Here is a 25,717-nt window from a genome sequence, read left to right on the forward strand (position 1 = left end):
ATGAAAAATAATAAATATTGTTTTATATATAACTACAGTTAAGGGGAATGTTTTATCAGTTATTCTGCCTAAACATCGGGCAGCATAAAACTGGTGCAGACATCACGATCCCAGGACACCAGGAAAAACACTGAGACACTCGGTCATTCAGAGTCATCTTAGATTGAAAATCCTGCTGAAACCCCGGAAATGAGTCCCTGGGGCTGGTCCCAGCGGGGCGGGTGACGCATCTCTCCCTATGCCAATGGTCTCCAAACTGTGGACCTCCAGCTGTTGCTTAACTAAAACTCCCAGCAAAACTACAACTCCCAGCATGCCCAGACCATTTTTGGAACAACTAGCAGTCCACAGTTTGTAGCCCTAGTCCCTATACAGTTACATTCCTGGCTTCTGCACTACTACTGGAATTGTGTTCCTGGTATCTGGCACTTCCGGGTCAGGTGACGTCATAACTAGCCATCCAATCAGAGGCTGAGGCTGGACATTGCTTCGGCCCATAACTGAATGAGCAGCTGTGTAACGTCACCTAACCCAGAAGCGCTGGACACTGGGAACTGAATTTCGTGATTCTGGCGGTAGCGCAAGAGCAAGGAAGAGAGGGTTTTTTTATACTGTCTTCCCCAAGCGTTAATACCACATTTCTGCCACAACATAGCTTTCTTATGGAGGCCTGGCAAATCAAATGTCAGGCTTCCCTGTCCCTTCCCTGCTGCCGGCGGCTGCCACAATGACACAATGCTGTGGGGCTGGTATGATCATTTTTTCAGGGTTGGTTTTTAGCCCCAGTTCTGCCCTGGGTGGAGAGAGATATATCTAGCTAAGGCTGCATTCACACCACAATTGTTACAAACCGGATCTGGCTGGGAGATGTGAAAACCAGGCGCTCCCGTATCTCAGCCGGACCCGGACCACATCTCGTTTGAAGGAGCCGACCGGAGTCAGATAATGACTCCAGTCGGCTCAGTTTTGCCCCGTATCCAGATTTGTGACCGTACTTAAAACTGTAGTATACCACGGTTTTAAGTCTGGTCACAAAACCGGATATGGGGCAAAAATAAGCCGACCGGAGTCACTATTTGACTCCGGTCGGCTCATTCAAATGAGATGAGATGGGGTCCGGGTCCGGCTGAGATACGGGAGTGCCTGGTTTTCACATATCCCTATCGGATCCGGTCCCGTATGTAACAATCGTGGGGTGAATACAGCCTAATGTGGAATGGAGGTAGAAGTGGGAAGAAGCCTGCCTACCTACCTAATATATTAAGGCTGAACATTTACTTAGCTAAGAAGGGGAGAGGGAAGGGGGGCACCTTTGTAGTGTTGGTATCTATCTGTATATGATCACTGTATGGAGTTAACCTTGGTCTCTGCCTAGTGGATTTTTTTCAGTAGCAGTGCGGGGATATTAGTCATTCTGCGGTGATACTGGTCATGATGTGGCGATATTACTTGTCCCTTGTATAGTGATATTGATAATTTCAATGTCAATTCACAGGATTTGGTCAGTAACAGTATGACGGTAATATGTATGGGCATAATATTCCTCCTTGTATACTGGTAATATTGGTTTCAGTATACAGGATTTGGCTAGTAACAGTATGATGGTAATATGTATGGGGATAATATTCCTCCTTGTATACTGGTATTATTGGTAATATTACTCTCAACATACAGGATTTGGTCAGTAACAGTATCATGGTAATATGTATGGTGATAATTTTTCTCCTTGTATACTGGCATTATTGTTAATATTGCTATCAATATACCGGATTTTCACATATAGCCTTTTTAAAACATTGCTGCCATTTTTCATTATAAGCAGGGCCGGTGTTATGGCGGGGCAAACCAGGCAATTGCCTAGGGCCCCCATCCCCCAGGGGTCCTGCCGTCTGCTCAGTAGGGGGGGGGGCAACTGTTTTAAAGTGGCCGCAGCGTTGGCTTCTTGTTAAAGATTAGCAGGGGGGCAACTTTAAAACAGTGATCAGCTCCGGGCCCCGTGCCCGCAGGGGGGCCCCGTCACATTCGGGACATCCCTGTGTCCCGAAAAATCTTTTCAGGCCACAAGGATGCCCCGTTTACTTCATAGCGGCCCCGCGTTAACTTTAAAAACGCTGGGGCCGTTGGGAGGAAGCGCACGCAGTGACGGCACTGACGTCACGTGCGTGCGCCCATAGCAACAGTACAGCAGAGCGCAGCTGTGAGGAGGACGTGCGGGTATGGTAAGTGACCTGCGGTCATCTTCAGTGTTCCGACCGCTGCTCCCGGGATGGCCCATAGGCCATAGCAGTAGATCGTGACCGGGATGGCCCATAGGCCATAGCAGTAGATCGTGATCCAGGAGCGGTGGTCGGAATACTCAAGTGGGGCAGTAAACAGGCATACAGCCTCCAGCCATACATTGTATATGGCTGAAGGCTGTATGTCTGTAGGGGAACATTAGTTGCACTATAATTCCACCACATTTGGTGCAGTATAGTTCCCCCACATTAAGTGCAGTCACTTAATGTGGGGATCTATACTGCACCAAATGTGGTGGAATTATAGTGCACCTAATGTGGGGGAACTATACTGAACCTAATGTGGGGAATTATACTGCACCTAATGTGGGGGAACTATACTGCACCTAATGTGGGGAATTATACTGCACCTAATGTGAGGGAACTATACTGCACCTAATGTGGGGGAACTATACTGCACCTAATGTGGGGGAACTACTGTATACTGCACCTAATGTGGGGAAACTACTGTACTTCACCTAATGTGGGGAACTACTGTATACTGCACCTAATGTGGGGAACTACTGTATACTGCACCTAATGTGGGAGGACTACTGTATACTGCACCTAATGTGGGGCAACTACTGTATACTGCACCTAATGTGGGGAAACTACTGTACTTCACCTAATGTGGGGAACTACTGTATACTGCACCTAATGTGGGGGGACTACTGTATACTGCACCTAATGTGGGGGGGGACTACTGTATACTGCACCTAATGTGGGGGGGGACTACTGTATACTGCACCTAATGTGGGGGGACTACTGTATACTGCACCTAATGTGGGGGGACTACTGTATACTGCACCTAATGTGGGGAACTACTGTATACTCCACCTAATGTGGGGGGACTATTGTATACTGCACCTAATGTGGGAAACTACTGTATACTGCACCTAATGTGGAGGGACTACTGTATACTGCACCTAATGTGGAGGGACTACTGTATACTGCACCTAATGTGGGAGACTATACTGCACCTAATGTGGGGAACTATACTGCCGACCTAATGTGGGGGAACTATACTGCCGACCTAATGTGGGGGAACTATACTGCCAACCTAATGTGGGGGAACTATACTGCACCTAATGTGGGGGAACTATACTGCACCTAATGTGGGGAGAACTATACTGCACCTAATGTGGGGAGAACTATACTGCACCTAATGTGGGGAGAACTATACTGCACCTAATGTGGGGGAACTATACTGCACCTAATGTGGGGAGAACTATACTGCACCTAATGTGGGGAACTATACTGCACCTAATGTGGAGGGAACTATACTGCACCTAATGTGGGGGGAACTATACTGCACCTAATGTGGGGAACTATACTGCACCTAATGTGGGGAACTATACTGCACCTAATGTGGGGAGAACTATACTGCACCTAATGTGGGGAGAACTATACTGCACCTAATGTGGGGGCACTATACTGCACCTAATGTGGAGGGAACTATACTGCACCTAATGTGGGGAGAACTATACTGCACCTAATGTGGGGAGAACTATACTGCACCTAATGTGGGGAACTATACTGCACCTAATGTGGAGGGAACTATAGCCTAATGTGGAGAACTATACTGCACCTAATGTGGAGAGCTATACTGCACCTAATGTGGGGAACTATACTGCACCTAATGTGGGGAGAACTATACTGCACCTAATGTGGGGGAACTATACTGCACCTAATGTGGGGGAACTATACTGCACCTAATGTGGGGAGAACTATACTGCACCTAATGTGGGGAGAACTATACTGCACCTAATGTGGAGGGAACTATACTGCACCTAATGTGGAGGGAACTATACTGCACCTAATGTGGGGAACTATACTGCACCTAATGTGGGGAACTATACTGCACCTAATGTGGGGGAACTATACTGCACCTAATGTGGGGGAACTATACTGCACCTAATGTGGAGGGAACTATACTGCACCTAATGTGGGGGAACTATACTGCACCTAATGTGGAGGGAACTATACTGCACCTAATGTGGGGAACTATACTGCACCAATGTGGGGAGAACTATACTGCACCTAATGTGGGGGATCTATACTGCACCTAATGTGGGGAACTATACTGCACCTAATGTGGGGGACTATACTGCACCTAATGTGGGGAGAACTATACTGCACCTAATGTGGAGGGAACTATACTGCACCTAATGTGGGGAACTATACTGCACCAATGTGTGGGACTATACTGCACCTAATGTGGGGAACTATACTGCACCAATGTGGGGAGAACTATACTGCACCTAATGTGGGGGATCTATACTGCACCTAATGTGGGGGAACTATACTGCACCTAATGTGGGGAGAACTATACTGCACCTAATGTGGAGGGAACTATACTGCACCTAATGTGGGGAGAACTATACTGCACCTAATGTGGGGAACTATACTGCACCTAATGTGGGGAACTATACTGCACCTAATGTGGGGGAACTATACTGCACCTAATGTGGGGAGAACTATACTGCACCTAATGTGGGGAGAACTATACTGCACCAATGTGTGGGACTACACTGCACCTAATGTGGGGGAACTATACTGCACCTAATGTGGGGAGAACTATACTGCACCTAATGTGGGGAGAACTATACTGCACCTAATGTGGAGGGAACTATACTGCACCTAATATGGGGAGAACTATACTGCACCTAATGTGGGGGAACTATACTGCACCTAATGTGAGGAACTATACTGCACCTAATGTGGGGGAACTATACTGCACCTAATGAGGGGGGGATTATATACTGCACCTAATGTGGGGGAACTATACTGCCAACCTAATGTGGGGAGCTATACTGCACCTAATGTGGAGGGAACTGTACTGCACCTAATGTGGAGAGCTATACTGTACCTAATGTGGGGAACTATACTGCACCTAATGTGGGGGCACTATACTGCACCTAATGAGGGGGGGGGGGGACTATATACCTCACCTAATGTGGGGGAACTATACTGTCCACCTAATGTGGGGAGCTATACTGTACCTAATGAGGGGGGGGGGAGGACTATATATTGCACCTAATGTGGGGGAACTATACTGCCAACCTAATGTGGGGATCTATACTGCACCTAATGTGGAGGGAACTGTACTGCACCTAATGTGGAGAGCTATACTGCAACTAATGTGGAGAACTATACTGCACCTAATGTGGAGAACTATACTGCACCTAATGTGGGGAGAACTATACTGCACCTAATGTGGGGAGAACTATACTGCACCTAATGTGGGGAGAACTATACTGCACCTAATGTGGGGAGAACTATACTGCACCTAATGTGGGGGACTATACTGCACCTAATGTGGGGAGAACTATACTGCACCTAATGTGGGGGAACTATACTGTACCTAATATGGGGAGAACTATACTGCACCTGAAGTGGGGGAACTATACAGCCAACCTAATGTGGGGGAACTATACTGCACCTAATGTGGGGGACTGTACTGCACCCAATGTGGGGGACTATACTGCACCTAATGTGGGGAGAACTATACTGCACCTAATGTGAAGAGCTATACTGCACCTAATGTGGGGGAACTATACTGCACCTAATGTGGGGAACTACACTGCACCTAATGTGGGGGAACTATACTGCACCTAATGAGGGGGGACTATATACTGCACCTAATGTGGGGGAACTATACTGCCAACCTAATGTGGGGAGCTATACTGCACCTAATGTGGAGGGAACTGTACTGCACCTAATGTGGAGAGCTATACTGTACCTAATGTGGTGAACTATACTGCATCTAATGTGCGGGAACTATACTGCACCTAATGAGGGGGGGGGGTGGGGATTAAATACTGCACCTAATGTGGGGGAACTATAATGCCAGCCTAATGTGGAGAGCTATACTGCACCTAATGTGCAGGGAACTGTACTGCACCTAATGTGGAGAGCTATACTGTACCTAATGTGGGGAACTATACTGCACCTAATGTGGGGGCACTATACTGCACCTAATGAGGGGGGGGGGACTATATACTGCACCTAATGTGGGGGAACTATACTGTCAACCTAATGTGGGGAGCTATACTGTACCTAATGAGGGGGGGGGGAGGACTATATATTGCACCTAATGTGGGGGAACTATACTGCCAACCTAATGTGGGGATCTATACTGCACCTAATGTGGAGGGAACTGTACTGCACCTAATGTGGAGAGCTATACTGCAACTAATGTGGAGAACTATACTGCACCTAATGTGGAGAACTATACTGCACCTAATGTGGGGAGAACTATACTGCACCTAATGTGGGGAGAACTATACTGCACCTAATGTGGGGAGAACTATACTGCACCTAATGTGGGGAGAACTATACTGCACCTAATGTGGGGGACTATACTGCACCTAATGTGGGGAGAACTATACTGCACCTAATGTGGGGGAACTATACTGTACCTAATATGGGGAGAACTATACTGCACCTGAAGTGGGGGAACTATACAGCCAACCTAATGTGGGGGAACTATACTGCACCTAATGTGGGGGACTGTACTGCACCCAATGTGGGGGACTATACTGCACCTAATGTGGGGAGAACTATACTGCAACTAATGTGAAGAGCTATACTGCACCTAATGTGGGGGAACTATACTGCACCTAATGTGGGGAACTATACTGCACCTAATGTGGGGAACTACACTGCACCTAATGTGGGGGAACTATACTGCACCTAATGAGGGGGGACTATATACTGCACCTAATGTGGGGGAACTATACTGCCAACCTAATGTGGGGAGCTATACTGCACCTAATGTGGAGGGAACTGTACTGCACCTAATGTGGAGAGCTATACTGTACCTAATGTGGTGAACTATACTGCATCTAATGTGCGGGAACTATACTGCACCTAATGAGGGGGGGGGGGGGATTATATACTGCACCTAATGTGGGGGAACTATAATGCCAGCCTAATGTGGAGAGCTATACTGCACCTAATGTGCAGGGAACTGTCCTGCACCTAATGTGGAGAGCTATACTGCACCTAATGTGGAGAGCTATACTGCACCTAGTGTGGGGAGAACTATACTGCACCTAATGTGGGGAGAACTATACTGCACCTAATGTGGGGAGAACTATACTGCACCTAATGTGGGGAGAACTATACTGCACCTAATGTGGGGAGAACTATACTGCACCTAATGTGGGGAGAACTATACTGCACCTAATGTGGGGAGAACTATACTGCACCTAATGTGGGGAGAACTATACTGCACCTAATGTGGGGGAACTATACTGTATCTAATGTGGGGAGAACTATACTGCACGTGAAGTGGGGGAACTATACTGCACCTAATGTGGGGAGAACTATACTGCACCTAATGTGGGGAACTATACTGCACTTAATGTGGGGAACTATACTGCACCTAATGTGGAGAGCTATACTGCACCTAATGTGGGGAGAACTATACTGCACCTAATGTGGGGGAACTATACTGCACCTAATGTGGGGAGAACTATACTGCACCTAATGTGGGGAGAACTATACTGCACCTAATGTGGGGAGAACTATACTGCACCTAATGTGGCGGACTATACTGCACCTAATGTGGGGGAACTATACTGTACCTAATGTGGTTAGAACTATACTGCACCTAAAGTGGGGGAACTATACAGCACCTGAAGTGGGGGAACTATACTGCACCTTATGTGGGGGACTATACTGCACCTAATGTGGGGGACTATACTGCACCTAATGTGGGGGACTATACTGCACCTAATGTGGGGGACTATACTGCACCTAATGTGGGGGAACTATACTGCACCTAATGTGGGGAGAACTATACTGCACCTGAAGTGGGGGAACTATACTGCACCTAATGTGGGGAGAACTATACTGCACCTAATGAGGGGGACTATACTGCACCTAATGTGGGGGAACTATACTGCACCTAATGTGGGGGAACTATACTGCACACCTAATGTGGGGGAGCTATACTCTTTACCTAATGTGGGGGGAACTATACAAAAATATAAAATTGTACTATTTTGATCCCTATAACTCTTATTTTTCTGTATATGGGGATGTGAGGGTCATTTTTTGCGCTGTGATTTGTAGTTTTTATCGGTACCATTTTTGTTTTGATGGGACTTTTCAATAGCTTTTTAGATATTTTTTTTATAGTATTTGAAGTGACCAAAATTGTTCAAATCTAGTTAGTGCACTACTATGACTTTTGGGGCCCCACTTTTGATTTTGCCTAAGGCCATGCTAAGCCTAAAACCGGCCCTGATTATAAGGGAGTGTTGTGCCATTTTACTTTTTGAATTTGTGGTGGACTATGATCAGGTCTTGGTCGCTGACACCACTTTATTGAAAAATTTGGCAAAGTACTGGTGTATTCCTTCTGTGATATATATATATATAGCCACGCAAAGTGATACGCCTGTGCTCGGTGGCTGTTTGCCGGCACAATGACACAATGCTGTGGGGCTGGTATACAGTAATTTCCAGGGCTGGATTTCATCCCCAGTCCGGCCCTGTCCCAAGGATAGGGGATAAGTTTCAGATTGCGGGGGTCCGACCGCTGGGGGGCCCCGTGATCTCCTGTACGGGGCCCTGGCTCGCTGGCCAGATAGCGCAGGTTGACCGCCAGATGAAGGGGCAGCCGACACGCCCCCTCAAAAAAAGCGCTATAGCAGAGCCAGAAATTGCCAAAGGCAGCGCTGCATCAGTCCCCCAAAAAATGTGAGTTCCTGGATTTAAATATCTATATTCAGGATGGCTGTTCGCATACTGCCAACTATTTTAAGGAGGTGAATGCAAACAGATACCTCGACTTTAACAGTTGCCATCTTAAATAATGGAAGAAGAACATTCCATTCGGTCAAATGAAAAGAATCCGAAGGAATTGTTCTTCCACACAAAAATACCTACAACAACTAGAGAACCTGGAGGATCGTTTTAAACAAAAAGGGTATCCCAAACCCCTTATACAAGGAGCACGCCAGAGAGTGGACGAATTAGAACAAAGTGCTTGCTTGAAAAATAATAAACAGGGTAATGCAGAGGGGGGTTATAATGATGAATTTGATTCTGTTTTTCTAACTAGGTATTACACTTCACACACCAATATTTTTTTATAATTTTTTTTTATTTTTTTTTTGTATAGGTAATATCACCAGCTCATATTATTGTGTCATGATTACTGGCACCATATGTAGTCCCCCAGTTATTCTTCTTTAGATGTTTTCCGTGTCCTGTGCAGTATCTCTCCCAGAAGTCCACTTGATGGCCCCCGTGGTGGTCTACACCCCGAAGTCATCAATTTTTACTCTAAGAGAGAGTGTGCAGCTGTTTCTGGAGACGGTCAACAATAACCTCTGCATGGTGGAATAATAGGTCACGATGTTTATCAGGATCAGTAGAAGCATCACCCACTCGATGATTATGATGGGGATTTCACGGATCTCGTCCCAGTCTTCATCATTATGGAATAATTCCTTTAATGTTTCATATCCAAAATAGAAAACTACACAGACAAAAGTCAGGCCACAGCAGGTGCATCTACTATGGTGGATGACTTTTTTTGCTCCTGGTAATTTATACATCTGGATGGACTGCCCAAGGTAGTATAAGGCTTCACATGTAATGGAAATTATCGTGCTGACAAAGTGTATCCTGGGATATTCTTCGGGGGACAATACATGCATAACAGCTGTGGAAAAACAGGAGGCCCACACAATGGCCAGCAGGATCCTCTGGATCAGGACCTGATGACCCCTGAACTCTTCAGTATGCATAACCATATACTTATAAATAAGAAAGGTTAGTACCAAAGTGCCAATGGACGTCCCTATGAATCCAATTCTGAATAATATGCTTTCGGGAAAGACATTTCCCACGTCACTGTGAAGGAAAAGAAACCAATGTTATTATGGATATTTCCTCACTCCCAACCCATGAAATAAGAATCATTTGCTTGTTTATCTTACCTGATGCTCATCAGTGGCGAGGCTGCATGGCCGAGGACGACCGTCATGATGTAGCTGGTGGCAAGCCAGGCCGCACACCAAAACGCCAACAGGAGGGGGACGAACCCCAGTCCTTTTAGCTCCATTTCAGACAAGTAGAAAAAGAAGACGCTAATCTCACTATTCTCACTAATCGCACTGGAACAGACTGAAGGCTCGGGCGGCTGTCAGTGGGATGTCAGGCCTCCAGCTGTCTATGACATCACATGTGACATGTCAGAATGACTGCTTGTTTCTTTGAGCTGCCATGATTTAGTATCTGCTATAGACAGAACCTGATGTTTTTACTATGGACCTTACAGACCTCAGAACCCAAGTAATTAGTGCAGGGGCTCCATTTTGATCATCTCATATTTCACATTATTTGAGTTCCAGGGCTCAGATACATTTGCACCCTCTATAGCAGTGGTCTTCAAGCTGTGAACCCCCAACCGCTGCAGAACCACAACTCCCAGCATGCCCAGACAGCAACTTTGCATAAGGAAATAGTCTAATTAAACTTTTCTTATATATAGAATCCCTGAAATCTCCAATCTCTCCTTTTATTGCTTTATGATCTGTGTTACTTATTTGTAAAAAACAATGTTTGTGATTGTCTTCCCCCCACACACTTATGGGCTATCTCTTCAAACGACTTTATTTGACCTAAAGCGTATAATTGATTTACATAAATAAGCCCCTTTTCATCCAAAAGAGTGAATCTTTAATTTTAAGGAACTCTTTAAGTGCTTTATTCGACCATAATGAAGTAAAGTCAAAACTCCATGTGATTTAAAAAATAAATTTAAGTTCCCCCCATACTTAATTATCTAGATATGCATGGGTGTAGTGAGTATCCCAGCTTCCAAAATCTCAAAAATATCCTTCATTTTTCAGAGGCTTTTTCAAAAATGAAAGAAGCGATCTGATTGGTTGCTATGGGCAACTCAGAAACTTTTCCTCTGGGCAGGTTTTGATAAATCTCCCTCTATGGGGGAGATTCATTAAGACCAGTGTAGAGGAAGAGTTGTGCAGTTGCCCATAGCAACCAGATTGCTTCTTTCATTTTTCACAATGCCTTTGCAAAATGAAAGAAGCGATCTGATTGGTTGCTATGGGCAACTCAGCATATTTTCCTGGAAAAGTTTCTGAGTTGCCCATAGCAACCAATCAGATTACTTCCTTCATTTTTCAGAGACTTTTTCAAAAATGAAAGAAGCGATCTGATTGGTTGCTATGGGCAACTCAGCAGCTTTCCCCATAGACCACAATGGGCCTACTGGTTTCAATGGGCAAAAAATCAGAGTTAATGCACTAGACACAGTTCTCTATACCATTAACCCCTTCCCGACCTATGACATACCTGTACGTCATGGGTGGCAAGGTGTTCCCGACCCATGACATACAGGTACGTCATGAACATTTTTGCCGCTACTCCCGGCATCCCGCAGCGCCCGGTAAGATGGTGGCTATCACTGATAGCCAGCCATCTTACCATGCGACCACGGGGGGTTTCATCCCCCACCCCCCCCCCCAGCGATCGCTGCTATCAGCTGGTCAACTCTGACTAGCTAATAGCAGCGTTTCGCTATCAGAATATTTAGCAGCGCGGTGTGTAAGTCCCGATCACGGGGATCGGGACACACACCGCTCTGCTAAGTGTCCCTTACCCATCCCCCGGCATCACTTACCCGACCATGCGGTGTCCCGAGTGGTCCCGTTGCGAGCGACGTCCTCCAGGCGGTCCCGGCGGCGCTGCGTCCCGGCGGCGCAGGTTGACCGCCAGATGAAGGGGCAGCCGACACGCCCCCTCAAAAAAAGCGCTATAGCAGAGCCAGAAATTGCCAAAGGCAGCGCTGCATCAGTCCCCAAAAAATGTGAGTTCCTGGATTTAAATATCTATATTCAGGATGGCTGTTCGCATACTGCCAACTATTTTAAGGAGGTGAATGCAAACAGATACCTCGACTTTAACAGTTGCCATCTTAAATAATGGAAGAAGAACATTCCATTCGGTCAAATGAAAAGAATCCGAAGGAATTGTTCTTCCACACAAAAATACCTACAACAACTAGAGAACCTGGAGGATCGTTTTAAACAAAAAGGGTATCCCAAACCCCTTATACAAGGAGCACGCCAGAGAGTGGACGAATTAGAACAAAGTGCTTGCTTGAAAAATAATAAACAGGGTAATGCAGAGGGGGGTTATAATGATGAATTTGATTCTGTTTTTCTAACTAGGTATTACACTTCACACACCAATATTTTTTTATAATTTTTTTTTATTTTTTTTTGTATAGGTAATATCACCAGCTCATATTATTGTGTCATGATTACTGGCACCATATGTAGTCCCCCAGTTATTCTTCTTTAGATGTTTTCCGTGTCCTGTGCAGTATCTCTCCCAGAAGTCCACTTGATGGCCCCCGTGGTGGTCTACACCCCGAAGTCATCAATTTTTACTCTAAGAGAGAGTGTGCAGCTGTTTCTGGAGACGGTCAACAATAACCTCTGCATGGTGGAATAATAGGTCACGATGTTTATCAGGATCAGTAGAAGCATCACCCACTCGATGATTATGATGGGGATTTCACGGATCTCGTCCCAGTCTTCATCATTATGGAATAATTCCTTTAATGTTTCATATCCAAAATAGAAAACTACACAGACAAAAGTCAGGCCACAGCAGGTGCATCTACTATGGTGGATGACTTTTTTTGCTCCTGGTAATTTATACATCTGGATGGACTGCCCAAGGTAGTATAAGGCTTCACATGTAATGGAAATTATCGTGCTGACAAAGTGTATCCTGGGATATTCTTCGGGGGACAATACATGCATAACAGCTGTGGAAAAACAGGAGGCCCACACAATGGCCAGCAGGATCCTCTGGATCAGGACCTGATGACCCCTGAACTCTTCAGTATGCATAACCATATACTTATAAATAAGAAAGGTTAGTACCAAAGTGCCAATGGACGTCCCTATAAATCCAATTCTGAATAATATGCTTTCGGGAAAGACATTTCCCACGTCACTGTGAAGGAAAAGAAACCAATGTTATTATGGATATTTCCTCACTCCCAACCCATGAAATAAGAATCATTTGCTTGTTTATCTTACCTGATGCTCATCAGTGGCGAGGCTGCATGGCCGAGGACGACCGTCATGATGTAGCTGGTGGCAAGCCAGGCCGCACACCAAAACGCCAACAGGAGGGGGACGAACCCCAGTCCTTTTAGCTCCATTTCAGACAAGTAGAAAAAGAAGACGCTAATCTCACTATTCTCACTAATCGCACTGGAACAGACTGAAGGCTCGGGCGGCTGTCAGTGGGATGTCAGGCCTCCAGCTGTCTATGACATCACATGTGACATGTCAGAATGACTGCTTGTTTCTTTGAGCTGCCATGATTTAGTATCTGCTATAGACAGAACCTGATGTTTTTACTATGGACCTTACAGACCTCAGAACCCAAGTAATTAGTGCAGGGGCTCCATTTTGATCATCTCATATTTCACATTATTTGAGTTCCAGGGCTCAGATACATTTGCACCCTCTATAGCAGTGGTCTTCAAGCTGTGAACCCCCAACCGCTGCAGAACCACAACTCCCAGCATGCCCAGACAGCAACTTTGCATAAGGAAATAGTCTAATTAAACTTTTCTTATATATAGAATCCCTGAAATCTCCAATCTCTCCTTTTATTGCTTTATGATCTGTGTTACTTATTTGTAAAAAACAATGTTTGTGATTGTCTTCCCCCCACACACTTATGGGCTATCTCTTCAAACGACTTTATTTGACCTAAAGCGTATAATTGATTTACATAAATAAGCCCCTTTTCATCCAAAAGAGTGAATCTTTAATTTTAAGGAACTCTTTAAGTGCTTTATTCGACCATAATGAAGTAAAGTCAAAACTCCATGTGATTTAAAAAATAAATTTAAGTTCCCCCCATACTTAATTATCTAGATATGCATGGGTGTAGTGAGTATCCCAGCTTCCAAAATCTCAAAAATATCCTTCATTTTTCAGAGGCTTTTTCAAAAATGAAAGAAGCGATCTGATTGGTTGCTATGGGCAACTCAGAAACTTTTCCTCTGGGCAGGTTTTGATAAATCTCCCTCTATGGGGGAGATTCATTAAGACCAGTGTAGAGGAAGAGTTGTGCAGTTGCCCATAGCAACCAGATTGCTTCTTTCATTTTTCACAATGCCTTTGCAAAATGAAAGAAGCGATCTGATTGGTTGCTATGGGCAACTCAGCATATTTTCCTGGAAAAGTTTCTGAGTTGCCCATAGCAACCAATCAGATTACTTCCTTCATTTTTCAGAGACTTTTTCAAAAATGAAAGAAGCGATCTGATTGGTTGCTATGGGCAACTCAGCAGCTTTCCCCATAGACCACAATGGGCCTACTGGTTTCAATGGGCAAAAAATCAGAGTTAATGCACTAGACACAGTTCTCTATACCATTAACCCCTTCCCGACCTATGACATACCTGTACGTCATGGGTGGCAAGGTGTTCCCGACCCATGACATACAGGTACGTCATGAACATTTTTGCCGCTACTCGCGGCATCCCGCAGCGCCCGGTAAGATGGTGGCTATCACTGATAGCCAGCCATCTTACCATGCGACCACGGGGGGTTTCATCCCCCACCCCCCCCCCAGCGATCGCTGCTATCAGCTGGTCAACTCTGACTAGCTAATAGCAGCGTTTCGCTATCAGAATATTTAGCAGCGCGGTGTGTAAGTCCCGATCACGGGGATCGGGACACACACCGCTCTGCTAAGTGTCCCTTACCCATCCCCCGGCATCACTTACCCGACCATGCGGTGTCCCGAGTGGTCCCGTTGCGAGCGACGTCCTCCAGGCGGTCCCGGCGGCGCTGCGTCCCGGCGGCGCAGGTTGACCGCCAGATGAAGGGGCAGCCGACACGCCCCCTCAAAAAAAGCGCTATAGCAGAGCCAGAAATTGCCAAAGGCAGCGCTGCATCAGTCCCCCAAAAAATGTGAGTTCCTGGATTTAAATATCTATATTCAGGATGGCTGTTCGCATACTGCCAACTATTTTAAGGAGGTGAATGCAAACAGATACCTCGACTTTAACAGTTGCCATCTTAAATAATGGAAGAAGAACATTCCATTCGGTCAAATGAAAAGAATCCGAAGGAATTGTTCTTCCACACAAAAATACCTACAACAACTAGAGAACCTGGAGGATGGTTGTAAACAAAAAGGGTATCCCAAACCCCTTATACAAGGAGCACGCCAGAGAGTGGACGAATTAGAACAAAGTGCTTGCTTGAAAAATAATAAACAGGGTAATGCAGAGGGGGGTTATAATGATGAATTTGATTCTGTTTTTCTAACTAGGTATTACACTTCACACACCAATATTTTTTTATAATTTTTTTTTTTTTTGTATAGGTAATATCACCAGCTCATATTATTGTGTCATGATTACTGGCACCATATGTAGTCCCCCAGTTATTCTTCTTTAGATGTTTTCCGTGTCCTGTGCAGTATCTCTCCCAGAAGTCCACTTGATGGCCCCCGTGGTGGTCTACACCCCGAAGTCATCAATTTTTACTCTAAGAGAGAGTGTGCAGCTGTTTCTGGAGACGGTCAACAATAACCTCTGCATGGTGGAATAATAGGTCACGATGTTTATCAGGATCAGTAGAAGCATCACCCACTCGATGATTATGATGGGGATTTCACGGATCTCGTCCCAGTCTTCATCATTATGGAATAATTCCTTTAATGTTTCATATCCAAAATAGAAAACTACACAGACAAAAGTCAGGCCACAGCAGGTGCATCTACTATGGTGGATGACTTTTTTTGCTCCTGGTAATTTATACATCTGGATGGACTGCCCAAGGTAGTATAAGGCTTCACATGTAATGGAAATTATCGTGCTGACAAAGTGTATCCTGGGATATTCTTCGGGGGACAATACATGCATAACAGCTGTGGAAAAACAGGAGGCCCACACAATGGCCAGCAGGATCCTCTGGATCAGGACCTGATGACCCCTGAACTCTTCAGTATGCATAACCATATACTTATAAATAAGAAAGGTTAGTACCAAAGTGCCAATGGACGTCCCTATAAATCCAATTCTGAATAATATGCTTTCGGGAAAGACATTTCCCATGTCACTGTGAAGGAAAAGAAACCAATGTTATTATGGATATTTCCTCACTCCCAACCCATGAAATAAGAATCATTTGCTTGTTTATCTTACCTGATGCTCATCAGTGGCGAGGCTGCATGGCCGAGGACGACCGTCATGATGTAGCTGGTGGCAAGCCAGGCCGCACACCAAAACGCCAACAGGAGGGGGACGAACCCCAGTCCTTTTAGCTCCATTTCAGACAAGTAGAAAAAGAAGACGCTAATCTCACTATTCTCACTAATCGCACTGGAACAGACTGAAGGCTCGGGCGGCTGTCAGTGGGATGTCAGGCCTCCAGCTGTCTATGACATCACATGTGACATGTCAGAATGACTGCTTGTTTCTTTGAGCTGCCATGATTTAGTATCTGCTATAGACAGAACCTGATGTTTTTACTATGGACCTTACAGACCTCAGAACCCAAGTAATTAGTGCAGGGGCTCCATTTTGATCATCTCATATTTCACATTATTTGAGTTCCAGGGCTCAGATACATTTGCACCCTCTATAGCAGTGGTCTTCAAGCTGTGAACCCCCAACCGCTGCAGAACCACAACTCCCAGCATGCCCAGACAGCAACTTTGCATAAGGAAATAGTCTAATTAAACTTTTCTTATATATAGAATCCCTGAAATCTCCAATCTCTCCTTTTATTGCTTTATGATCTGTGTTACTTATTTGTAAAAAACAATGTTTGTGATTGTCTTCCCCCCACACACTTATGGGCTATCTCTTCAAACGACTTTATTTGACCTAAAGCGTATAATTGATTTACATAAATAAGCCCCTTTTCATCCAAAAGAGTGAATCTTTAATTTTAAGGAACTCTTTAAGTGCTTTATTCGACCATAATGAAGTAAAGTCAAAACTCCATGTGATTTAAAAAATAAATTTAAGTTCCCCCCATACTTAATTATCTAGATATGCATGGGTGTAGTGAGTATCCCAGCTTCCAAAATCTCAAAAATATCCTTCATTTTTCAGAGGCTTTTTCAAAAATGAAAGAAGCGATCTGATTGGTTGCTATGGGCAACTCAGAAACTTTTCCTCTGGGCAGGTTTTGATAAATCTCCCTCTATGGGGGAGATTCATTAAGACCAGTGTAGAGGAAGAGTTGTGCAGTTGCCCATAGCAACCAGATTGCTTCTTTCATTTTTCACAATGCCTTTGCAAAATGAAAGAAGCGATCTGATTGGTTGCTATGGGCAACTCAGCATATTTTCCTGGAAAAGTTTCTGAGTTGCCCATAGCAACCAATCAGATTACTTCCTTCATTTTTCAGAGACTTTTTCAAAAATGAAAGAAGCGATCTGATTGGTTGCTATGGGCAACTCAGCAGCTTTCCCCATAGACCACAATGGGCCTACTGGTTTCAATGGGCAAAAAATCAGAGTTAATGCACTAGACACAGTTCTCTATACCATTAACCCCTTCCCGACCTATGACATACCTGTACGTCATGGGTGGCAAGGTGTTCCCGACCCATGACATACAGGTACGTCATGAACATTTTTGCCGCTACTCGCGGCATCCCGCAGCGCCCGGTAAGATGGTGGCTATCACTGATAGCCAGCCATCTTACCATGCGACCACGGGGGGTTTCATCCCCCACCCCCCCCCCAGCGATCGCTGCTATCAGCTGGTCAACTCTGACTAGCTAATAGCAGCGTTTCGCTATCAGAATATTTAGCAGCGCGGTGTGTAAGTCCCGATCACGGGGATCGGGACACACACCGCTCTGCTAAGTGTCCCTTACCCATCCCCCGGCATCACTTACCCGACCATGCGGTGTCCCGAGTGGTCCCGTTGCGAGCGACGTCCTCCAGGCGGTCCCGGCGGCGCTGCGTCCCGGCGGCGCAGGTTGACCGCCAGATGAAGGGGCAGCCGACACGCCCCCTCAAAAAAAGCGCTATAGCAGAGCCAGAAATTGCCAAAGGCAGCGCTGCATCAGTCCCCCAAAAAATGTGAGTTCCTGGATTTAAATATCTATATTCAGGATGGCTGTTCGCATACTGCCAACTATTTTAAGGAGGTGAATGCAAACAGATACCTCGACTTTAACAGTTGCCATCTTAAATAATGGAAGAAGAACATTCCATTCGGTCAAATGAAAAGAATCCGAAGGAATTGTTCTTCCACACAAAAATACCTACAACAACTAGAGAACCTGGAGGATCGTTTTAAACAAAAAGGGTATCCCAAACCCCTTATACAAGGAGCACGCCAGAGAGTGGACGAATTAGAACAAAGTGCTTGCTTGAAAAATAATAAACAGGGTAATGCAGAGGGGGGTTATAATGATGAATTTGATTCTGTTTTTCTAACTAGGTGTTACACTTCACACACCAATATTTTTTTATAATTTTTTTTTATTTTTTTTTTGTATAGGTAATATCACCAGCTCATATTATTGTGTCATGATTACTGGCACCATATGTAGTCCCCCAGTTATTCTTCTTTAGATGTTTTCCGTGTCCTGTGCAGTATCTCTCCCAGAAGTCCACTTGATGGCCCCCGTGGTGGTCTACACCCCGAAGTCATCAATTTTTACTCTAAGAGAGAGTGTGCAGCTGTTTCTGGAGACGGTCAACAATAACCTCTGCATGGTGGAATAATAGGTCACGATGTTTATCAGGATCAGTAGAAGCATCACCCACTCGATGATTATGATGGGGATTTCACGGATCTCGTCCCAGTCTTCATCATTATGGAATAATTCCTTTAATGTTTCATATCCAAAATAGAAAACTACACAGACAAAAGTCAGGCCACAGCAGGTGCATCTACTATGGTGGATGACTTTTTTTGCTCCTGGTAATTTATACATCTGGATGGACTGCCCAAGGTAGTATAAGGCTTCACATGTAATGGAAATTATCGTGCTGACAAAGTGTATCCTGGGATATTCTTCGGGGGACAATACATGCATAACAGCTGTGGAAAAACAGGAGGCCCACACAATGGCCAGCAGGATCCTCTGGATCAGGACCTGATGACCCCTGAACTCTTCAGTATGCATAACCATATACTTATAAATAAGAAAGGTTAGTACCAAAGTGCCAATGGACGTCCCTATAAATCCAATTCTGAATAATATGCTTTCGGGAAAGACATTTCCCATGTCACTGTGAAGGAAAAGAAACCAATGTTATTATGGATATTTCCTCACTCCCAACCCATGAAATAAGAATCATTTGCTTGTTTATCTTACCTGATGCTCATCAGTGGCGAGGCTGCATGGCCGAGGACGACCGTCATGATGTAGCTGGTGGCAAGCCAGGCCGCACACCAAAACGCCAACAGGAGGGGGACGAACCCCAGTCCTTTTAGCTCCATTTCAGACAAGTAGAAAAAGAAGACGCTAATCTCACTATTCTCACTAATCGCACTGGAACAGACTGAAGGCTCGGGCGGCTGTCAGTGGGATGTCAGGCCTCCAGCTGTCTATGACATCACATGTGACATGTCAGAATGACTGCTTGTTTCTTTGAGCTGCCATGATTTAGTATCTGCTATAGACAGAACCTGATGTTTTTACTATGGACCTTACAGACCTCAGAACCCAAGTAATTAGTGCAGGGGCTCCATTTTGATCATCTCATATTTCACATTATTTGAGTTCCAGGGCTCAGATACATTTGCACCCTCTATAGCAGTGGTCTTCAAGCTGTGAACCCCCAACCGCTGCAGAACCACAACTCCCAGCATGCCCAGACAGCAACTTTGCATAAGGAAATAGTCTAATTAAACTTTTCTTATATATAGAATCCCTGAAATCTCCAATCTCTCCTTTTATTGCTTTATGATCTGTGTTACTTATTTGTAAAAAACAATGTTTGTGATTGTCTTCCCCCCACACACTTATGGGCTATCTCTTCAAACGACTTTATTTGACCTAAAGCGTATAATTGATTTACATAAATAAGCCCCTTTTCATCCAAAAGAGTGAATCTTTAATTTTAAGGAACTCTTTAAGTGCTTTATTCGACCATAATGAAGTAAAGTCAAAACTCCATGTGATTTAAAAAATAAATTTAAGTTCCCCCCATACTTAATTATCTAGATATGCATGGGTGTAGTGAGTATCCCAGCTTCCAAAATCTCAAAAATATCCTTCATTTTTCAGAGGCTTTTTCAAAAATGAAAGAAGCGATCTGATTGGTTGCTATGGGCAACTCAGAAACTTTTCCTCTGGGCAGGTTTTGATAAATCTCCCTCTATGGGGGAGATTCATTAAGACCAGTGTAGAGGAAGAGTTGTGCAGTTGCCCATAGCAACCAGATTGCTTCTTTCATTTTTCACAATGCCTTTGCAAAATGAAAGAAGCGATCTGATTGGTTGCTATGGGCAACTCAGCATATTTTCCTGGAAAAGTTTCTGAGTTGCCCATAGCAACCAATCAGATTACTTCCTTCATTTTTCAGAGACTTTTTCAAAAATGAAAGAAGCGATCTGATTGGTTGCTATGGGCAACTCAGCAGCTTTCCCCATAGACCACAATGGGCCTACTGGTTTCAATGGGCAAAAAATCAGAGTTAATGCACTAGACACAGTTCTCTATACCATTAACCCCTTCCCGACCTATGACATACCTGTACGTCATGGGTGGCAAGGTGTTCCCGACCCATGACATACAGGTACGTCATGAACATTTTTGCCGCTACTCGCGGCATCCCGCAGCGCCCGGTAAGATGGTGGCTATCACTGATAGCCAGCCATCTTACCATGCGACCACGGGGGGTTTCATCCCCCACCCCCCCCCCCAGCGATCGCTGCTATCAGCTGGTCAACTCTGACTAGCTAATAGCAGCGTTTCGCTATCAGAATATTTAGCAGCGCGGTGTGTAAGTCCCGATCACGGGGATCGGGACACACACCGCTCTGCTAAGTGTCCCTTACCCATCCCCCGGCATCACTTACCCGACCATGCGGTGTCCCGAGTGGTCCCGTTGCGAGCGACGTCCTCCAGGCGGTCCCGGCGGCGCTGCGTCCCGGCGGCGCAGGTTGACCGCCAGATGAAGGGGCAGCCGACACGCCCCCTCAAAAAAAGCGCTATAGCAGAGCCAGAAATTGCCAAAGGCAGCGCTGCATCAGTCCCCCAAAAAATGTGAGTTCCTGGATTTAAATATCTATATTCAGGATGGCTGTTCGCATACTGCCAACTATTTTAAGGAGGTGAATGCAAACAGATACCTCGACTTTAACAGTTGCCATCTTAAATAATGGAAGAAGAACATTCCATTCGGTCAAATGAAAAGAATCCGAAGGAATTGTTCTTCCACACAAAAATACCTACAACAACTAGAGAACCTGGAGGATCGTTTTAAACAAAAAGGGTATCCCAAACCCCTTATACAAGGAGCACGCCAGAGAGTGGACGAATTAGAACAAAGTGCTTGCTTGAAAAATAATAAACAGGGTAATGCAGAGGGGGGTTATAATGATGAATTTGATTCTGTTTTTCTAACTAGGTGTTACACTTCACACACCAATATTTTTTTATAATTTTTTTTTTTTTTTTTTTTGTATAGGTAATATCACCAGCTCATATTATTGTGTCATGATTACTGGCACCATATGTAGTCCCCCAGTTATTCTTCTTTAGATGTTTTCCGTGTCCTGTGCAGTATCTCTCCCAGAAGTCCACTTGATGGCCCCCGTGGTGGTCTACACCCCGAAGTCATCAATTTTTACTCTAAGAGAGAGTGTGCAGCTGTTTCTGGAGACGGTCAACAATAACCTCTGCATGGTGGAATAATAGGTCACGATGTTTATCAGGATCAGTAGAAGCATCACCCACTCGATGATTATGATGGGGATTTCACGGATCTCGTCCCAGTCTTCATCATTATGGAATAATTCCTTTAATGTTTCATATCCAAAATAGAAAACTACACAGACAAAAGTCAGGCCACAGCAGGTGCATCTACTATGGTGGATGACTTTTTTTGCTCCTGGTAATTTATACATCTGGATGGACTGCCCAAGGTAGTATAAGGCTTCACATGTAATGGAAATTATCGTGCTGACAAAGTGTATCCTGGGATATTCTTCGGGGGACAATACATGCATAACAGCTGTGGAAAAACAGGAGGCCCACACAATGGCCAGCAGGATCCTCTGGATCAGGACCTGATGACCCCTGAACTCTTCAGTATGCATAACCATATACTTATAAATAAGAAAGGTTAGTACCAAAGTGCCAATGGACGTCCCTATGAATCCAATTCTGAATAATATGCTTTCGGGAAAGACATTTCCCACGTCACTGTGAAGGAAAAGAAACCAATGTTATTATGGATATTTCCTCACTCCCAACCCATGAAATAAGAATCATTTGCTTGTTTATCTTACCTGATGCTCATCAGTGGCGAGGCTGCATGGCCGAGGACGACCGTCATGATGTAGCTGGTGGCAAGCCAGGCCGCACACCAAAACGCCAACAGGAGGGGGACGAACCCCAGTCCTTTTAGCTCCATTTCAGACAAGTAGAAAAAGAAGACGCTAATCTCACTATTCTCACTAATCGCACTGGAACAGACTGAAGGCTCGGGCGGCTGTCAGTGGGATGTCAGGCCTCCAGCTGTCTATGACATCACATGTGACATGTCAGAATGACTGCTTGTTTCTTTGAGCTGCCATGATTTAGTATCTGCTATAGACAGAACCTGATGTTTTTACTATGGACCTTACAGACCTCAGAACCCAAGTAATTAGTGCAGGGGCTCCATTTTGATCATCTCATATTTCACATTATTTGAGTTCCAGGGCTCAGATACATTTGCACCCTCTATAGCAGTGGTCTTCAAGCTGTGAACCCCCAACCGCTGCAGAACCACAACTCCCAGCATGCCCAGACAGCAACTTTGCATAAGGAAATAGTCTAATTAAACTTTTCTTATATATAGAATCCCTGAAATCTCCAATCTCTCCTTTTATTGCTTTATGATCTGTGTTACTTATTTGTAAAAAACAATGTTTGTGATTGTCTTCCCCCCACACACTTATGGGCTATCTCTTCAAACGACTTTATTTGACCTAAAGCGTATAATTGATTTACATAAATAAGCCCCTTTTCATCCAAAAGAGTGAATCTTTAATTTTAAGGAACTCTTTAAGTGCTTTATTCGACCATAATGAAGTAAAGTCAAAACTCCATGTGATTTAAAAAATAAATTTAAGTTCCCCCCATACTTAATTATCTAGATATGCATGGGTGTAGTGAGTATCCCAGCTTCCAAAATCTCAAAAATATCCTTCATTTTTCAGAGGCTTTTTCAAAAATGAAAGAAGCGATCTGATTGGTTGCTATGGGCAACTCAGAAACTTTTCCTCTGGGCAGGTTTTGATAAATCTCCCTCTATGGGGGAGATTCATTAAGACCAGTGTAGAGGAAGAGTTGTGCAGTTGCCCATAGCAACCAGATTGCTTCTTTCATTTTTCACAATGCCTTTGCAAAATGAAAGAAGCGATCTGATTGGTTGCTATGGGCAACTCAGCATATTTTCCTGGAAAAGTTTCTGAGTTGCCCATAGCAACCAATCAGATTACTTCCTTCATTTTTCAGAGACTTTTTCAAAAATGAAAGAAGCGATCTGATTGGTTGCTATGGGCAACTCAGCAGCTTTCCCCATAGACCACAATGGGCCTACTGGTTTCAATGGGCAAAAAATCAGAGTTAATGCACTAGACACAGTTCTCTATACCATTAACCCCTTCCCGACCTATGACATACCTGTACGTCATGGGTGGCAAGGTGTTCCCGACCCATGACATACAGGTACGTCATGAACATTTTTGCCGCTACTCCCGGCATCCCGCAGCGCCCGGTAAGATGGTGGCTATCACTGATAGCCAGCCATCTTACCATGCGACCACGGGGGGTTTCATCCCCCACCCCCCCCCCCAGCGATCGCTGCTATCAGCTGGTCAACTCTGACTAGCTAATAGCAGCGTTTCGCTATCAGAATATTTAGCAGCGCGGTGTGTAAGTCCCGATCACGGGGATCGGGACACACACCGCTCTGCTAAGTGTCCCTTACCCATCCCCCGGCATCACTTACCCGACCATGCGGTGTCCCGAGTGGTCCCGTTGCGAGCGACGTCCTCCAGGCGGTCCCGGCGGCGCTGCGTCCCGGCGGCGCACGTTGACCGCCAGATGAAGGGGCAGCCGACACGCCCCCTCAAAAAAAGCGCTATAGCAGAGCCAGAAATTGCCAAAGGCAGCGCTGCATCAGTCCCCCAAAAAATGTGAGTTCCTGGATTTAAATATCTATATTCAGGATGGCTGTTCGCATACTGCCAACTATTTTAAGGAGGTGAATGCAAACAGATACCTCGACTTTAACAGTTGCCATCTTAAATAATGGAAGAAGAACATTCCATTCGGTCAAATGAAAAGAATCCGAAGGAATTGTTCTTCCACACAAAAATACCTACAACAACTAGAGAACCTGGAGGATCGTTTTAAACAAAAAGGGTATCCCAAACCCCTTATACAAGGAGCACGCCAGAGAGTGGACGAATTAGAACAAAGTGCTTGCTTGAAAAATAATAAACAGGGTAATGCAGAGGGGGGTTATAATGATGAATTTGATTCTGTTTTTCTAACTAGGTATTACACTTCACACACCAATATTTTTTTATAATTTTTTTTTATTTTTTTTTGTATAGGTAATATCACCAGCTCATATTATTGTGTCATGATTACTGGCACCATATGTAGTCCCCCAGTTATTCTTCTTTAGATGTTTTCCGTGTCCTGTGCAGTATCTCTCCCAGAAGTCCACTTGATGGCCCCCGTGGTGGTCTACACCCCGAAGTCATCAATTTTTACTCTAAGAGAGAGTGTGCAGCTGTTTCTGGAGACGGTCAACAATAACCTCTGCATGGTGGAATAATAGGTCACGATGTTTATCAGGATCAGTAGAAGCATCACCCACTCGATGATTATGATGGGGATTTCACGGATCTCGTCCCAGTCTTCATCATTATGGAATAATTCCTTTAATGTTTCATATCCAAAATAGAAAACTACACAGACAAAAGTCAGGCCACAGCAGGTGCATCTACTATGGTGGATGACTTTTTTTGCTCCTGGTAATTTATACATCTGGATGGACTGCCCAAGGTAGTATAAGGCTTCACATGTAATGGAAATTATCGTGCTGACAAAGTGTATCCTGGGATATTCTTCGGGGGACAATACATGCATAACAGCTGTGGAAAAACAGGAGGCCCACACAATGGCCAGCAGGATCCTCTGGATCAGGACC

The 25,717-nt window shown here is 44.8% G+C and overlaps 4 protein-coding genes across 4 annotated transcripts; all 4 read right to left on the minus strand.

Moving 5' to 3' along the window:
• Nucleotides 1-9,380: 9,380 nt before the first annotated feature.
• LOC130298374 (uncharacterized) lies at nt 9,381-10,403 on the minus strand. Its single transcript, XM_056551309.1, has 2 exons — nt 10,235-10,403; nt 9,381-10,148 (listed from the first exon to the last, which is right to left on the minus strand). The coding sequence occupies exons 1-2, from the start codon at nt 10,357-10,359 to the stop codon at nt 9,548-9,550; spliced, it is 726 nt and encodes a 241-aa protein (XP_056407284.1). The 5' UTR covers nt 10,360-10,403; the 3' UTR covers nt 9,381-9,547.
• A 5,197-nt stretch (nt 10,404-15,600) lies between these two features.
• On the minus strand, nt 15,601-16,735 carry LOC130298373 (uncharacterized). The gene is made up of 2 exons (XM_056551308.1): nt 16,512-16,735; nt 15,601-16,425 (listed from the first exon to the last, which is right to left on the minus strand). The coding sequence occupies exons 1-2, from the start codon at nt 16,634-16,636 to the stop codon at nt 15,825-15,827; spliced, it is 726 nt and encodes a 241-aa protein (XP_056407283.1). The 5' UTR covers nt 16,637-16,735; the 3' UTR covers nt 15,601-15,824.
• A 2,109-nt stretch (nt 16,736-18,844) lies between these two features.
• LOC130298372 (uncharacterized) lies at nt 18,845-19,877 on the minus strand. Its single transcript, XM_056551307.1, has 2 exons — nt 19,654-19,877; nt 18,845-19,567 (listed from the first exon to the last, which is right to left on the minus strand). Exons 1-2 carry the CDS (start codon nt 19,776-19,778, stop codon nt 18,967-18,969), a joined length of 726 nt encoding a protein of 241 aa, XP_056407282.1. The 5' UTR covers nt 19,779-19,877; the 3' UTR covers nt 18,845-18,966.
• A 2,128-nt stretch (nt 19,878-22,005) lies between these two features.
• LOC130298375 (uncharacterized) lies at nt 22,006-22,965 on the minus strand. The gene is made up of 2 exons (XM_056551310.1): nt 22,797-22,965; nt 22,006-22,710 (listed from the first exon to the last, which is right to left on the minus strand). The coding sequence occupies exons 1-2, from the start codon at nt 22,919-22,921 to the stop codon at nt 22,110-22,112; spliced, it is 726 nt and encodes a 241-aa protein (XP_056407285.1). The 5' UTR covers nt 22,922-22,965; the 3' UTR covers nt 22,006-22,109.
• Between the last annotated feature and the right edge of the window lie 2,752 nt (nt 22,966-25,717).

The sequence above is a fragment of the Hyla sarda genome (genome assembly GCF_029499605.1).
Source record: "Hyla sarda isolate aHylSar1 chromosome 2 unlocalized genomic scaffold, aHylSar1.hap1 SUPER_2_unloc_20, whole genome shotgun sequence".
Classification (NCBI taxonomy): Eukaryota; Metazoa; Chordata; class Amphibia; order Anura; family Hylidae; genus Hyla; species Hyla sarda.

Excerpts from the sequence above, each read along its gene's own strand:
- LOC130298372 (XM_056551307.1), bottom strand. The coding sequence starts at position 19,778 with ATGGAGCTAAAAGGACTGGGGTTCGTCCCCCTCCTGTTGGCGTTTTGG. Across the intron at positions 19,568-19,653 it reads TCGCCACTGATGAGCATCAG|TGACATGGGAAATGTCTTTC; the intron begins GTAAGATAAACA and ends TTTCCTTCACAG.
- LOC130298375 (XM_056551310.1), bottom strand. The coding sequence starts at position 22,921 with ATGGAGCTAAAAGGACTGGGGTTCGTCCCCCTCCTGTTGGCGTTTTGG. Across the intron at positions 22,711-22,796 it reads TCGCCACTGATGAGCATCAG|TGACGTGGGAAATGTCTTTC; the intron begins GTAAGATAAACA and ends TTTCCTTCACAG.
- LOC130298373 (XM_056551308.1), bottom strand. The coding sequence starts at position 16,636 with ATGGAGCTAAAAGGACTGGGGTTCGTCCCCCTCCTGTTGGCGTTTTGG. Across the intron at positions 16,426-16,511 it reads TCGCCACTGATGAGCATCAG|TGACATGGGAAATGTCTTTC; the intron begins GTAAGATAAACA and ends TTTCCTTCACAG.
- LOC130298374 (XM_056551309.1), bottom strand. The coding sequence starts at position 10,359 with ATGGAGCTAAAAGGACTGGGGTTCGTCCCCCTCCTGTTGGCGTTTTGG. Across the intron at positions 10,149-10,234 it reads TCGCCACTGATGAGCATCAG|TGACGTGGGAAATGTCTTTC; the intron begins GTAAGATAAACA and ends TTTCCTTCACAG.